The sequence below is a fragment of the Prionailurus bengalensis genome, chromosome A2 (assembly GCF_016509475.1).
Source record: "Prionailurus bengalensis isolate Pbe53 chromosome A2, Fcat_Pben_1.1_paternal_pri, whole genome shotgun sequence".
Taxonomy (NCBI): domain Eukaryota; kingdom Metazoa; phylum Chordata; class Mammalia; order Carnivora; family Felidae; genus Prionailurus; species Prionailurus bengalensis.
In genome coordinates, this window is record NC_057348.1 from 18,906,452 (window position 1) to 18,919,662 (window position 13,211).

The 13,211-nt window shown below is 57.5% G+C and overlaps 2 protein-coding genes across 10 annotated transcripts in view; one reads left to right on the top strand and one right to left on the bottom strand.

Moving 5' to 3' along the window:
* RNF123 (ring finger protein 123) overlaps positions 1 to 13,211 on the top strand; it is a 37,411-nt gene that overhangs the window by 664 nt on the left and 23,536 nt on the right. For 3 of the 6 annotated variants that reach the window (XM_043590404.1, XM_043590400.1, XM_043590405.1), the window contains exons 1-12: positions 5,665 to 5,786; positions 7,269 to 7,386; positions 7,668 to 7,752; positions 10,364 to 10,443; positions 10,589 to 10,683; positions 11,073 to 11,127; positions 11,249 to 11,334; positions 11,606 to 11,692; positions 11,920 to 11,987; positions 12,184 to 12,309; positions 12,692 to 12,806; positions 12,885 to 12,989. In XM_043590404.1, the coding sequence (XP_043446339.1) occupies positions 7,305 to 7,386; positions 7,668 to 7,752; positions 10,364 to 10,443; positions 10,589 to 10,683; positions 11,073 to 11,127; positions 11,249 to 11,334; positions 11,606 to 11,692; positions 11,920 to 11,987; positions 12,184 to 12,309; positions 12,692 to 12,806; positions 12,885 to 12,989 (984 nt within the window). In that variant the 5' untranslated portion in view covers positions 5,665 to 5,786; positions 7,269 to 7,304. Of the gene's footprint in view, positions 1 to 5,664; positions 5,787 to 5,806; positions 5,926 to 5,972; positions 6,088 to 7,268; positions 7,387 to 7,667; positions 7,753 to 10,363; positions 10,444 to 10,588; positions 10,684 to 11,072; positions 11,128 to 11,248; positions 11,335 to 11,605; positions 11,693 to 11,919; positions 11,988 to 12,183; positions 12,310 to 12,691; positions 12,807 to 12,884; positions 12,990 to 13,211 lie in introns of those variants that run through there. The other 3 variants (XM_043590403.1, XM_043590401.1, XM_043590402.1) reach the window with 3 other exon arrangements.
* Positions 206 to 4,896, bottom strand: MST1 (macrophage stimulating 1). Of its 4 annotated transcripts, none has more exons than XM_043590410.1 (18): positions 4,794 to 4,896; positions 4,012 to 4,159; positions 3,827 to 3,939; positions 3,629 to 3,743; positions 3,411 to 3,547; positions 3,216 to 3,332; positions 2,954 to 3,072; positions 2,605 to 2,773; positions 2,300 to 2,430; positions 2,115 to 2,236; positions 1,852 to 1,988; positions 1,731 to 1,766; positions 1,524 to 1,644; positions 1,280 to 1,357; positions 1,001 to 1,147; positions 813 to 919; positions 571 to 710; positions 206 to 443 (listed from the first exon to the last, which is right to left on the bottom strand). In XM_043590410.1, exons 1-18 carry the CDS (start codon positions 4,885 to 4,887, stop codon positions 282 to 284), a joined length of 2,193 nt encoding a protein of 730 aa, XP_043446345.1. In that variant the 5' UTR covers positions 4,888 to 4,896; the 3' UTR covers positions 206 to 281. The 4 variants fall into 4 exon arrangements, with proteins under 4 accessions (XP_043446345.1, XP_043446344.1, XP_043446342.1 ...); XM_043590409.1 differs by having other exon boundaries at positions 2,115 to 2,217; positions 2,605 to 2,789; XM_043590407.1 differs by having other exon boundaries at positions 2,115 to 2,217; positions 3,212 to 3,332.

The following is a 13,211-nucleotide window of genomic DNA, read 5'->3' on the forward strand; positions in this document are numbered from 1 at the left end:
CTCCTTCTGTTAGAAACTGCCCTACACCACCCTTCTCTTACCACCAATTTGTCTAGGGAACTAGTGAGGCCCTGCTCTTCCACAGTGGCCACAGGCTAAGGTAGTCCTAAAAACCAGGTCTCCTAACCCAGCTATGCTAGGCTCGAACCTCGTGCATACAGCAACTGATTTCCTAGCAGAGGCTAAGAAGCATCCTGCACAGGTGTAAAGAGGAGAGGCAGCTTTATGTCTGACAACAACCTTTGTTCTCTCTCCAAAGTAAATGGGATTGAAGGCTGGGCCTAGCCTAGCCGCATGACCTTGTGAATCCAGTCCGTAAACACAGAGACACGCATGAAGATGGCTGGCCAGCGGGGCCGGGCGCACACTCGGTTGGGGATTATAATTCCCTCCAGGACCCAGCAGTCATGGGTAAAGCAGGCAAGTGGGCCTCCGTAGTCACCCTGGTAGATGGAAGAACTGGTAAGAGAGCCCTAGGCCAAGGCAGAGACTAGCCCCCTTGTGGATAAAGTAGCCCATTTTCAGCTTCCCAGACCCTCCCTGAGCTGGGAATGGGACCCTGGTACAGACCTCACAGGCTCCCACAGGGGCCAAGAGTCCCTCAGTGCACATCTCACTCTCCCGTATGCGTCCTCTGTGCTTGATGTTACATTCCTGGTTGGAGATGACATTCAGCGAGGCCACATTTAGGACTTTGTTATTCCCTGTACCTACAGTGAGAGGAATGGGAAGGAGAGGGCCTCTGGATAGAATTTGAGGCTAGGCCTCCTGGCCTGGGGTAGTCCATGCCTCTGTGCTGTGCTTTTTCTTACCTTTGGTCTCACCCCAGCCTGCGATCTCACACTTGGTACCTGGTGGCACCACATACCTCTCGGGGGGCAGGCAGATGAGTGCCACTCGCTGGTTCAGGGTCACAGGTCTTTAATGGGAAATGAGGGCACTCAGGATGTGAGCCCCCAAGGGTCAGCCCCACCTCACACCTTCTTGACTTGTCACACACCTCTCCAGCTTGAGCAGAACAAGCTGGGAGCCGGAGGGCCCACACACCATCTTGGCCACTGGGACCTGCTGCAGGCCTGGCTCTCCCGGCTGTGGGTTCTGGAACAAGGTGCCCAACCACACCTCATAGCCCATGAGAGGCATATGGCTGGGGGAGAAGCTCTGCTAGATCAGTCATGACATGCAGCCTGCTGTCCCAAGGCTCACCTGGGAAAGGTGGCTAAGGAGAAGAGGAAGGCAGGGGGGTGGGACTGGGTCCCCAAATCCAAGGGAGGCTCACCAGGAGGAGAAGCACTGCCGGGCCGTCAGTACCCACTGCTCCTTCACTAGGGAACCCCCGCAGAAATGCTGGCCCTGCCTGGAGGAGTAGAGATTAGGAGAAAACTGTGAGTTCTGGGACACAGGCTGGACCTGCCATCTCTTAGCCAAGACCTCTGAGGCCAGGGACAGGTTCCCACTCCCCTGGCATTAGCACGGAGGATATATCCTCAGCTCCTCTCTTGAGGAGAGGCAGTGTGCCTCACCGATTGCGCAAGCTGACTGTCCAGGGCGAGTTCCCAGGCTGGCCCCCCACCACACGCAGCTTGGAGCGCTGTTGGTCCAGGCGGGTCACCCTCTTGCCACACTTCTCAAACACCACCTGGTCTGGGGGACAGGATGGGCCGCGGGAAACTCCCAACTAGATGGAGGCCCCAAAGAGACCCCAACCCACACTTGGTCCAAGTGCATACCTGGGGGCTCCAGGATGGACGGTGGTTGGTCGTCATCTGAAAGAACCAATTCACCTGCGTTGAGGGAGCCAGCCTTCATTGGTGGAGGCTGGGGGCGGGGCCCCGAGGGAGGGTCACTTACCGCAGCGTCGCAGTGCACAGTAGTCGAACGGAGTACCTGGGTCCGTAGTGTAGCACCAGGGCCCATGGCTATCCCTGTCCGGGTTCCGGCAAAAGTTCTCCTCCAGATGCGCGTGGGGGGCAGAGGTGGGTGTGAACCTGAGTGGGCAAGGGAGTAAAATCCTAGCAAGGTAATCCTGACCCTGCCGGGCTCCAGTTGGAGAGGCTACGGCGTACCGCTTTAGGGTTCGGCAGGGGAGGGGCCGGGCGCGCGGGCCGACTCACTGCGGCATGTGTGGCATCTCTGTGGACCAGTGCTGGCACGGGACACCTTTTCGGGTCCTGTTGACCAAGCCGCGGTACTGCTCCCCCACGCCGTGGTAGCAGTCTGTGACGGGCGGGGATGGCTATTGGCGAGTTCTCGCCCCAGCCCTCCCGCTCCAGGCCTCCAGTTTCAGCTTGGGCCTTACCCTCAGGCCGCACGTCGTCGGCGCAACGCCGGATCTGGTAACAGAAGGCCACGCGCATGCCAGGCCGTGACGTAAAGCACCAAGGCGCTTCCGAGCCGTCGGGGTTCCGGCAGAAGTTCTCCCGAAGGTCCCTGGGCGGGCGCTTCCCTCAGCTCTTGGTGGGGCCCATCCCGCGGGCCAGCCAGCCTTTGGCTGGAACCCCGCGCCCCCCCCCCGACCCCCGTCTTTCTTCAAGCGCCGCCCAGGACCCCTCTCCTAACGTCCCCGCCGCAGGAGCACGCCCCCAGCGGCGGCCCGCACCTCACTTGCATGCGTATTTCTCCGGAGCAAAACGATGCTGATGGGGGTTCTGCGCGTCCCACCGCTGGCAGGGTACGCCTGCGGCGGTGGTGTTGGCCGTGCCCCTGTAGCCCTCGCCCTTCCCGCGGAAGCAACTGAGCGTCGTGGCCTCGTGGCGCGGCTGTGCCTCCGACCCTTGGATGGACCAAGGCTGGTCGGAGCCTGAGCGGGAGCTGAGACCCGGGCTGGGGCTGAGGCCGAGGCCAACTCCAGTGGGTCCACCTCCGGGTCACGCCCAGTCGCTCCTCTTTCCGCAGTCAGGCCACGCCCCCACGTTTCCTGGGTGCCCTCCCAGGCCCCGCCCCCGTGCCCTACCGCAGCGAGGGAGGTCGCAGAACTCTCGCTCCACCTTCGGGTCGGTGGTATAGCACCAGGGCCGCTCGGAGCCGTCCGGATTCCGGCAATAGTTGTCGTCCAGATATTTGTCAAGGAACCTGAGGGCGGTAGCAGGGCGTGAACAAAACCCCGGGCCTCGGGCACTGCCTGTCCCCTGCTATTTACCTGGTCCAGCCCCTGGAGTCCTGGCCCCTCCCCTAGCCTGGCCCCCTAGGTGCCGAGCCCGCGCACACGTACTTGCCGGGCTCAAAGGGGTGCGCGTGTGGCCGCTGCAGGTCCCAGCGCTGACACTCGCGTCCCGACTCGGTGCGGTCCACTGCCCCGCGATACTCCTCGCCATTGCACCAAACGCAAGCGGCTGGAGAGACAGTGGCGGCGGGTTCGTGGACGGGCGTGGGCATGTTCCTCACTCCAGTTTGGACCCAGAGCGGCTTACCTTCCCGGCAGGACTTGATGCCACAGGTCTGGAAGCGCACTGCAGGGTCTGTCGTGTAGCACCAGGGACCTCCTGGGTCCCCGTCGGGGTTTCGGCAGAAGTTCTCCTCCAAGCCGTTCCCGAGTGTGGGCGTGTACCTGGTGCAGAGAGCAGCAATTCAATGCGTGTTGGCGTGGGGGCAGGAGCCAGCCGGCAAGGACAGAGGGGAGGTGTCTTACTTGTGGTCATTGGGGAACCTATGGTTCCAGCGCTGGCAGGGTAGGCCGCCAGTGGTGATGGCCACCGTACCACGGTACTTGACCCCATTGTCCATGACGCAGGTCCGCACATAGTCTGGGAGCAAGAGACCCATTGTCAGTAAGTCCTGAGGCCTCAGCAGCCCTATCCATGGCCCACCCTTCTCCACAGCCACTTACCTTTCTTTTGGAAGAGATCACAGCGTCCTGAACGTTGCAGCTGTGTATAGGGTGAGTATTGGGTCCATGGCAGCAGTTGGCAGCCGTGGCTGCTCACATTGTAGTGGAAGGCCCTGGGAGGACAAGGCACAGAGTCACCCAGGTTCCCCTGCCACCCAGTCTTATCTAGTCCTGTGGCCACTCACCTGCAGTCCAGTAGGGGCCCGCAACGCCCTGCACACTCCTCAGCATCTGCCACATGTTCTTGCCAAGGCCCAGGCCCCACTGCATGTAGCAGGTGTTGCAGCTCTGTACCCCGGAGCACCTGGAAGTCATTCAAGGGCGAGCGCTGCCCTGCGGGGATGGGCATGCATGTCAATGCATTTATATCAGCACATCCATGCTTGGTTCATTCAGGGGATCAAAGCTACAAGGCCTCTGGGATGGACCCTGTGGGTACGTTCAAAGGTCACACCCCTGTACAGGGTGGGAGAAGCAGGCCCAGACATGGTAGTTATCAACAGTGGGCAAAGTACTAGGCTCAGGTCTAAAACCTACACTTTATGAGAGCAGTGGGTGGTGGTGCCTGCCCTATGGAGCTCATTTCATCTCCCAGATGAGAATGCTAAGGCTCAGGGCTGTTAAATTACCCTGCAAAGACTCAACCCAGGCATTCTGAGTCCAAGTCTGAGCTCTCATCAGCTCTAGGGCATATGTTAGGTTAGAGGGTTAGATCAGGCTCATGAGGGATAATTGCCTGCATGTGTGCATGCATCTGTGCCGTTTCAATGCTGCCTCAGTGCTACAACAGATGTTCTAACTCAGGCCTGAATAGGCAGGGGCTGCCCAGCTCCACACAAGAAGCCAAGAGCACTCATTTCTCCATGCCTAGTGGGAAAGTGAGCTCCTGGCTTGAATAGCAGGCTGGGCCTAGCTAGGGCTGACTCCTTCCTGAAGGCAATTGGGGATCAGGGAGTGGGGCACTCACCAGGGACCCTTGAACACTGTGTCAGAAGCAGCAGCAGTGGGAACCACCCCATTCTCCTGGCTGGAGGCTGCACTGTGACCCACCACAGCCGCATCCGGGAAGTTGTGAAACCTGTCTCTACGGGATTGGGTGGCTCTGCCTCCACACCCCCACCCCAGGCCTGCTAGAGCCTGACCTGAGACCCAGTGGCAGGAATGGGGGTGGAGCCAGGCCTCAGGCCCCCTGGGTGAAATGTCAGGCCCCTTACTCTGGCCTATGTAGTGGGCAGGTGCTGGAAAGTTTCAGTGGGGACACTTGATGTGCCCTGGGGTAGGGATGGAGACACCCTGAAGCTCACATTGCTCTGAAGGGGAAGTTAGTGTGGACATAATTGCTGCCAGAGGCTGGGGAGCCCCTGGGTGGTGTGATATTAATCTTTTCTGAGCCTCAGCTTTTCCTCGTAAAGTGGCAAATGTTCCCTGACCCAGCCTCAAAGCAGCCTTCCCCTTTTGCTGTCTTATCTGCCCCAGCTGTAGGCAGGTCAGCCCACGCCCCTGGCAGCAGGGCCCAGAGAGGCTCCCCTCGCCTTGCCACAGGTGCCATCCCAGGAAAGGTAAGCGAGGCGACCTGTCTGGCCTGAATGGAAGTGGGGGTGACAGGTTGCAGGGACCTTGGCAGATAGCCTTTCAAATGTCCTAGCAACCTCTGGGCTGGGCCTCCAGGTATGGGTAGGAGTTGCGATAGGCGGCCTGGGGCTCCAGTTAGTACATAGCATTCCGACCCGGCTAGGCTAGGTGCTTCTCTTGCGCAGGCGGGGGTCAGAGGCGGTTGGGCTGTCCGGCGACGCAGAGGCCCTGAACTACCCGGCTGGAGGCCGCGAGGGGGCTCCCTCGAGGACGCCCGGCGCTGACTGGTGCGCCTGCGCGGCAGGCGCGCGGTTTGGCCCTGGAGGCGCGCCGTAGACAAGAGGCTGGGCGGATGTTGTGAGCCGGGGCGCCGCGGCCGAGGCTGGGGGTGAGTGAGGGGCGGCTGGGTTCCGAGTCGGGCGGGTCCCCGCGGCTTCCCTCGCCCCTGCGGCCGGCCCGGCGAGGGTGCTCACAGCTCAGGGCTTACAGCCTGTGATGCGAGACTCCGGGCTGGAGTTGACCTGAAGGTTTCTCCGGAGCTTGGGGCCGGGCGGGGGCGACTTGGGGGAGACATGCGCTGCTCTTCGCGTCCTTGGGCTCCGAGATGGGGTCGGTTCGGTCCGGAGCCCGGATTCCTCGGCGGGGCTGGACAGGATCGACGTGGCAGGGAATCCCCCAGCAAAGTCAAGGTCCGCCTATCAGCTGGGTCCTCAGCACCTGACACCCGGAGTGGATGTCTGGAAGGTTTGCTGATCAAATGAGTGATCAGGTCTAATCTGCCCTGCACCTACTCTGGTATGAGAGGCGCAGCGGTCATGGATGCCAGCGGAGGGCCCGTGGTAGGCGGCAAGGCGGGACAGTCACCTTCTCGAGGGGCGGGCGTGGTGCAGACTGTGAATGGGCAAGGGTGTGTGGTGGGAACGGAGGACCTGTTTGAGGTGAGATAAGGAACTGGGCTGCGGAGAAGGGAGTGCAGTCTAAGGCAGTGCTAGAAGGCCAGGCTGTAGACCAGCGCTGTCTAACAGAACTTTCTGTGATGATGGAAATGTTCTGTTTTTAGTGTCTCGTACAGTAACCACTAACCATATGTGGCTGCTGAATCCTTGAAATGTGCTTAATATAACTGAGAAGTTGAATTCTTAATTTTTATGTTTTAATTCAAATTTAAATAGTCACATATGGCTAATGGCTACTGTATTGGGGACAGCACAGCTGTAGATCAGTGAGGCAGTTACCAGCGACTTAGTGCGTCTGCAGCTGCAGCAACACCATGACATGTAAGGGATGGACAGCACTGGGAAGACCAGCAGGGTCTGCAATGATAGCTGGGTGGTGCTCTGATGGAGCTGAGATGATGGATGAGAGGCTGTGTGTATGAGTGGGAACAAGGCCTTTGGAAAAGAGAAGGGAAGATCCTGGCCTTAGGTATCAGTAGGACTTGTAGGTGGAGATGGCCCCAAGCCCTTGGATGATGGACCACACTTGGGGAATGTGGTGTAGGGTTCTCTCTACTGGGAATGAGCTAGACCTAGTGTGGCTTACAACTGAGAAGGATACAGGGTCTCTGTCTCTAGGCCACCTCACTTGGGACAGTTTGGTCTGATTTTCCTGGGGTTGAGACATTTAGTTTGGTTTAACAAACCTATATCTGGCAACTGCTCTCCGTTGGGCCCTGTGCTGAGCACTGGAACATGGTGGAGCCCTGTGTAGGAAGCTGGGAACCCCTGGTTTCTTGCCCTGGGTTGGTTTGTGTGTGAGTGTGCATGTACCTGGTCTCACCTGCTCCCAAGCTTTCTTGCTGCCCCAGAACTGAGGTGGGTATGGGGGCCCTTGGCTGGCCTCAAATAGATAGGCTCTGCCTCCGGCTCAGCCCCCAGGACCGCTGGCTGCCCACAAGAAATGAAGGATGGCATCTAAGGGGTCCAGCATGTCTTTCTCCCGCAAGAGCTATCGGCTGACATCAGATGCTGAGAAATCCAGGGTCACAGGTAAGGGCTGACGTGTCTGGGAGGAGGCTCCTTGTGTTGAGGGAAGGAGAAGGAAAAGACAAAGGCGGTAAAGTCCCAGGTCTGGTGAGCTCCAAACCTTGCTGCACCCCTTGTACCTGTGAGCCAGCTCTTCTCCATCAGCCGCGATGGAGCAGTGCACCCAACATGACTGCTCTTGTGACCCCTGTGGCTAGCCTAGGACCAGGAGCCTGTAGAGCCAGCCCAGTCTAGGAGCTTACACTGACTGTGTGACCCTTCTCTTCTTCTGCCCTGTGGCACAGGTATTGTGCAGGAGAAACTACTGAATGACTACCTGCACCGCATCTTTTCCTCTCCTGAGCATGCGCCCACCACAGCCACCAGCAGGTATGGCCATGTGGGTAGCCCCTGACTCCAAAGGAACAGCCCAGAGCCTCTGGGTAGGCTGGCTTGGGTTCTGTTCTCCCTCTACTGCTCCTGGCTGTGAGACCTCTGGCCAGAGAGTCTGCCTTCTGGACTCTGCATCTTCATCTCCTCTGGCTGTGTTAGTACCTTCTTTCTGAGGGTGTTGTGGAGGTTAGGGAAATGGTGCCCATTCAGTCCTCAGGAGAGCACCTCACTCCTACTCCACAATCAGCATCTGGTCCCCACATGCACCTGCCTGCACATCTGTCCCACCCCAGTCCTCTGTAGCTGCCACCTGAACCTATAAAGTGCAGACCCTACCACGCCCCTTTTCCTTGAAAGTTGAGTACATTATTGTTCCTAAAAAAGTTACAAGTGCACTTGAGCAGAAACTTAGAAGAAGAAAAAATGTCTGTGTGTCTTGTTCTAACTTGACCATTTGAGCATAATTTTTCTGTTTTTCTTATCTTGTGATGTGTATAGTTTGGATTATGCTGTATAGACTTTTTTTAAAGTTTTCTGTCACCTTCAGTTCTTTTTAAAGTTTTATTGAGAAATAATTGACATATAATGAACTACATGTATTTGAAGGGTAAAATTCAGTAAGTTTTTATCCAGATAACCTGTTAAACCATTATTGCCATCGAGATAGTGGATCGATCCCACACCTCGAAAAGTGTATAGAAGTTTAGATTCTATCTTTGTCATTAAACATTATCTCCTGAGTGTTTATTTTCTGTATTACAAATTAATCTTGGTGGGCATCTTTTAGGGCCAGGGGTCTGTTGTAGCCTTTAGCACTGCCCTGGTTTAGAGGGGTTTTTGCTTTTGTAAACAGTGCCGCTGTGAGGATGCCCAGGGTTGGAATCATGGGCTGGAGCATTTGAACTGCAGTCACTTTTAAGACTCTTGCTACATTACTTCTTCAGAGGGTCACGTGGATTCTGCCTTCCTGCAGTGAGGCATGGGTGTCCCTGTCTCTCAGCCCTCCTACCAGCTGGGCTCTCCTGCCTTCCACAATCTCTGCTCTCTGGGCAGCCACAAAGGGCAGTGCTGTTGAGTCTTCCATTTAAATGTCTGTGGTGGCCATAGGATTCCTACTTATGGAGAGCTACTGCCCACCTCCACTCCAGCCCCATTCCTGGCCTGTTTCCAAGGCCATCTGATCCCTACCTCATGTGATATCAGAAATGGTCCTGCTGCCACTGCTTCTGTGGCTGCCAGGAGGGAGAGCAGGTGGCAGGGCCATCCGTCAGTGCTTGTGTGGATGCAGAGCCCTGGGCTGGGACGTAGGCGATCCAAAAAGGGCAGGCAAGTGCTGGGTTGGCCAAAGGACAGTGCTGCAGGCACTCGCTGAGGCTGAGCTGCCCCCAGCTGCTCTTGAGAGCGGGCAAACTAGAGCAGGCCTCCCAAGTGGGGGCCGGTAAGCACTGCCATGACAGAAGCCTTTATCCCTGGGCCTGTTGGGGTGTTTAGAGAGGAGGTTGACTGGAATTTTCCAAGCTACTGGTGGGGCACCCCATTGCATGGCTGCCACTTGACCTTGGCTTGGGGGTTAGTAGGAATGGGGAAGAGGATTCACGCCTCTCTACCTCTGGCAGCTGAGTAGTAGCTCACAACTGGGGAACATGTGGTTCCTGAGCCAGTTGAAGCTACTTTGCCAGAGAGTTGGTGCTTTGGCCCATCTATGTCCCTTCCAGAGCCTACCCTCTGGACCATTGAAAGGAGAAAGTGCTGGGATCAGAGGTGGCAGAGAGGTGCCAGCAGTCTGTGGGCTGCGTCCAGATGGGCACTGGTCTCTGTTCTACTCGAGCCCTGCTAGTTACTGCCACCCCATTCCCTGCTATTCTTAGCAGCTGTACTTAGGACAAGGCTGGTCAGCATCAGACAGAGGCCTTTCTCCTCTGAGCATGTGTGCTGGGTATGTAAGGGGGCCACTCAGATTTCCCCAGCCCCTCTGGCTGGGGCTGATGGCAGACAGGCAGGCCAGGTGCTCTAGTTCCTATACAGGTGGGTACAGGACAGAGCCAGCTAGCAACTCAGAGGGCTCAGCCCTTCATCCTCCCAAGACATGTCTCATTCAACATAAACTTCCCTGGCTGGGACCACAGGCCTGGGATCAAGGGCTGGCCTAGCTGTCATTGGTATAGGCTGCCTTGGGGATTGGTACTTCTCCCAGCCTTCCTCTCCCAGGCAAAGCAACAGATCCTTCTTTAGGGGTGGGTAGGTTATGGGCCATGCAGGGAGCACACATTATGCCTTGGAATCTTCATAGCATCTCTGCCATACAGCTATGTTCCCTTTTTACAGATGAGGGAATTAAGGTTGAGGGAGGGCTCTTTTTTTTTTTTTTTTTTAAAGTCCTGAGGTACACCACATTGGACTGGTACTTTTTAGTTTAGTGGGTAGTCCAGCCTTCTGACCCCCCCTCCCCCCCCAGCATTCAAGAATATAGGACTAGGCACAAGCCTTTTTCTGGAATCTAGGCAGCCACTGTCCGAAGCTCAGAGGAAAGGGAGTAGGAGAGGGGTTTAGTGTCATCTGACTGGTTTCAAGGACTTTTGGGCCCCTCGCAGCCTCTTGCTCTCCCCAGGAAACCCCTGAACTTCCAGAACCTGCCAGAGCATCTGGACCAGCTGTTACATGTAGACAATGAGGATGAGGAGAGCCAGGGTATGTGGCAGCTTCTGGAATGGGATTGGGGGAGCCAGGCTGGGCCCTGGAGGCCCTGGGGGCTGCCCTGGGGAACACAGTATCCTCTATGCATTCTGTCAGACCCTGTGCCCTGCCTGACCCCACACCTACCTCTCCCTTTCAGGACAGGTTGAAGGGCGGCTTGGCCCATCCACTGTGGTCCTGGACCACACAGGTGGCTTCGAGGGGCTTCTTCTGGTGGATGATGACCTCCTAGGGGTGAGTGAGGGCAAGGCGAGGCCCCAGGTCCAAGCCCCTCCTGACAGCCCCAAGCTGCTCCTGATGTAGCCTTGGTCTCTCTATCCTTTTTTATGGGGCTGCAGCCACAAACCCCTCCTGATGTGCTCATTGAGTCCTCAGCCCCCAAACCCTCCTGATACAACCCTAAAACCTACTCGGTGCAACTCCAGCCCCAAGCTGTTCCCATCACAGCCATGAACCCCTCCTCTCATGCTGCCACCCCTCCCATCCTGTTCAGGCTCAGTGCGGTATTGGCTAGAACAGGCAGGCACCACCAATACAACCCGAGTTGAGGATGGGGCCATTCCTCTCTGGGGAGGCACTCTGTGTGCCCGAGAGGAGGCTCACCATCTCTACTCTTCACCCAGGTGATTGGACACAGCAACTTTGGTACTATCCGCTCAACCACGTGTGTGTATAAAGGTGAGACCATGCTCTGGCCACCATGCTGTGGCCCAGGTTGTTGGGAGGGGATCTGTGGGCCCAGGTCTGAGGCAGGAGGCAGTCTTTTTCTCTCTGCTAGGCCTGACTTGGTTTATTCCAGGGAAATGGGTCTACGAGGTGCTCATCTCCTCTCAGGGACTCATGCAGATTGGCTGGTGCACTATCAACTGCCGCTTTAATCAGGAGGTACGTGTGAGAGAGGCCCCCTCCTAGGGAGACATGCTGCTGCAGGCCTCATCAGGGCTCGGGCAACCCACCAGACCACATGAGGTCTGCTTGGAACTGTAACCCGACTGCCCTCTGGAGGAGGAATGCGTCCCACCCCACCCTAGGACAACAGCAACCCAGGCCAGGAAATCACTCCTTCCCTCAGAGCATCAACCCTTTTCTCTAGAACTCTGTGGGTGCAAGGTTGACGGCTGGTGGGCTCTGGACCTCACAGACCCTTCTTCCCTAGGAGGGGGTTGGAGATACACACAACTCCTATGCTTATGATGGCAACCGGGTACGCAAGTGGAATGTGACCACAACGAATTATGGCAAGGTGAGGGCCAAGACCCCTGGAACCCGCTTGCCCCATGTTCATCCTCACAGCTTGGGTGGGAGCCACCAAATAGCCACGAGAGACTGTAGGGCAAAGGGAGAGGGCAGAGATTCAGGTGCTCTGTACTTATGGCCACCTACCCTGAGGGGTAGTGGAGACACAGCCAGGGGGCAGAGCGGGCAAGCTGCTGGGCTTCTGTATGTCTGTAAGTCCTCCTCCCCTGGCAGGCATGGGCAGCGGGAGACATCGTGAGCTGCCTGATTGACCTGGACGATGGCACTCTGTCCTTCTGCCTGTGAGTCTCCTGCCTCTTCCCACAGGCCTGGCCTCTGGGACCTCCCTGAGCTGCCCTCAGCTTCCCAGTCCCTTTAAGGGGTCCAGGCCGACTTTAATAGCCTGAGGGTGGACAGCCGCAACAGAGCCTTACTTACTGGCCTGTTTCGGCTACATCCTTCTTAGCACGGGCTCACAGGCCTTCCCTTCTGCTCCAGGAATGGCGTGTCACTGGGCACCGCTTTTGAGAACTTGTCCAGGGGCCTGGGCATGGCCTACTTCCCAGCCATCAGCCTTTCCTTTAAGGAGTCTGTGGCCTTCAACTTTGGCAGCCGTCCCTTGCGATATCCTTTTGGGAAGAAGTCTTTGTACTGCCTGGAAGCTCTTGAGGAAGCAGGGATGAGGGGCTCCCTGCCCTGGGAGTTCTATGGGCTGGTGGTGGGCCATGGTTGCCGAGGGGAGAGGGGCGAGTACAGCTTAGGTGGGTGCCAGGAGGCACAATTCCTATGGCAACCTTATTAGGTGGGTACCGTGCTGTGTGGAACAGATAAGAATGTGAAGCGGCAGAAGTTGCATCCCACAGAGACAGAGAGCTGTGCCGCAGACCAGGCCTTGTGACTCCACAGCCCTGCCCTGGAGCCTAGGCCCCTCCTTGGGGATCTCAGTGGAGAGGGATGGGTGCATCTGAGCCACAGACCAGGTATTGCTGGCTTAACTCTGTGCCACCTACCCAGTGGCAGGTTACCGGCCCCTGCAGGACCCACCCCGTGCTGACCTGGTGCGGGCGCAGAAGTTGCTGGGCTGCTTCCGGGCAGTGCTCAGCGTGGAGCTGGACCCTGTGGTGAGCCAGGGACTGGGCCGGGTGAGCTGAGGGCCTTCCGCAGCCTTTGACCCCCACTGTCCTTTCTTCCCCACATAGGAAGGCCGGCTGGTGGAGAAGGACAGCTCCGAGTGGCAGTTGCAGGGCCAGCCCACCGTCCTCCTCACACTGGCCCACATCTTCCATCGCTTCGCACCGCTCCTGGTGAGGGGATGTTTGAGAGGGGAAGAAGTGGGCTGTGGCACAAGTGCCGGTGCTAGGGGCTGGGAAGCCGAGGTGCATGAGGCTCAGCACCGTCACCTGGCAGGGGTCCCATGTGACCAGAGCCCTTAGACCTCAAGGATGTCACTCAGGGAAGGAGGAGATGCTTCCAGCTGAGGATATCAGGGGATGTCCTAGAGAAAAGATTGAGGGGTAATGACATCA

Excerpts from the sequence above, each read along its gene's own strand:
- MST1 (XM_043590410.1), bottom strand. The coding sequence starts at position 4,887 with ATGCGGCTGTGGTGGGTCACAGTGCAGCCTCCAGCCAGGAGAATGGGG. Across the intron at positions 3,548-3,628 it reads AGGTTCCCCAATGACCACAA|GTACACGCCCACACTCGGGA; the intron begins GTAAGACACCTC and ends TCTCTGCACCAG. Across the intron at positions 711-812 it reads AGGCTGGGGTGAGACCAAAG|GTACAGGGAATAACAAAGTC; the intron begins GTAAGAAAAAGC and ends CTCTCACTGTAG.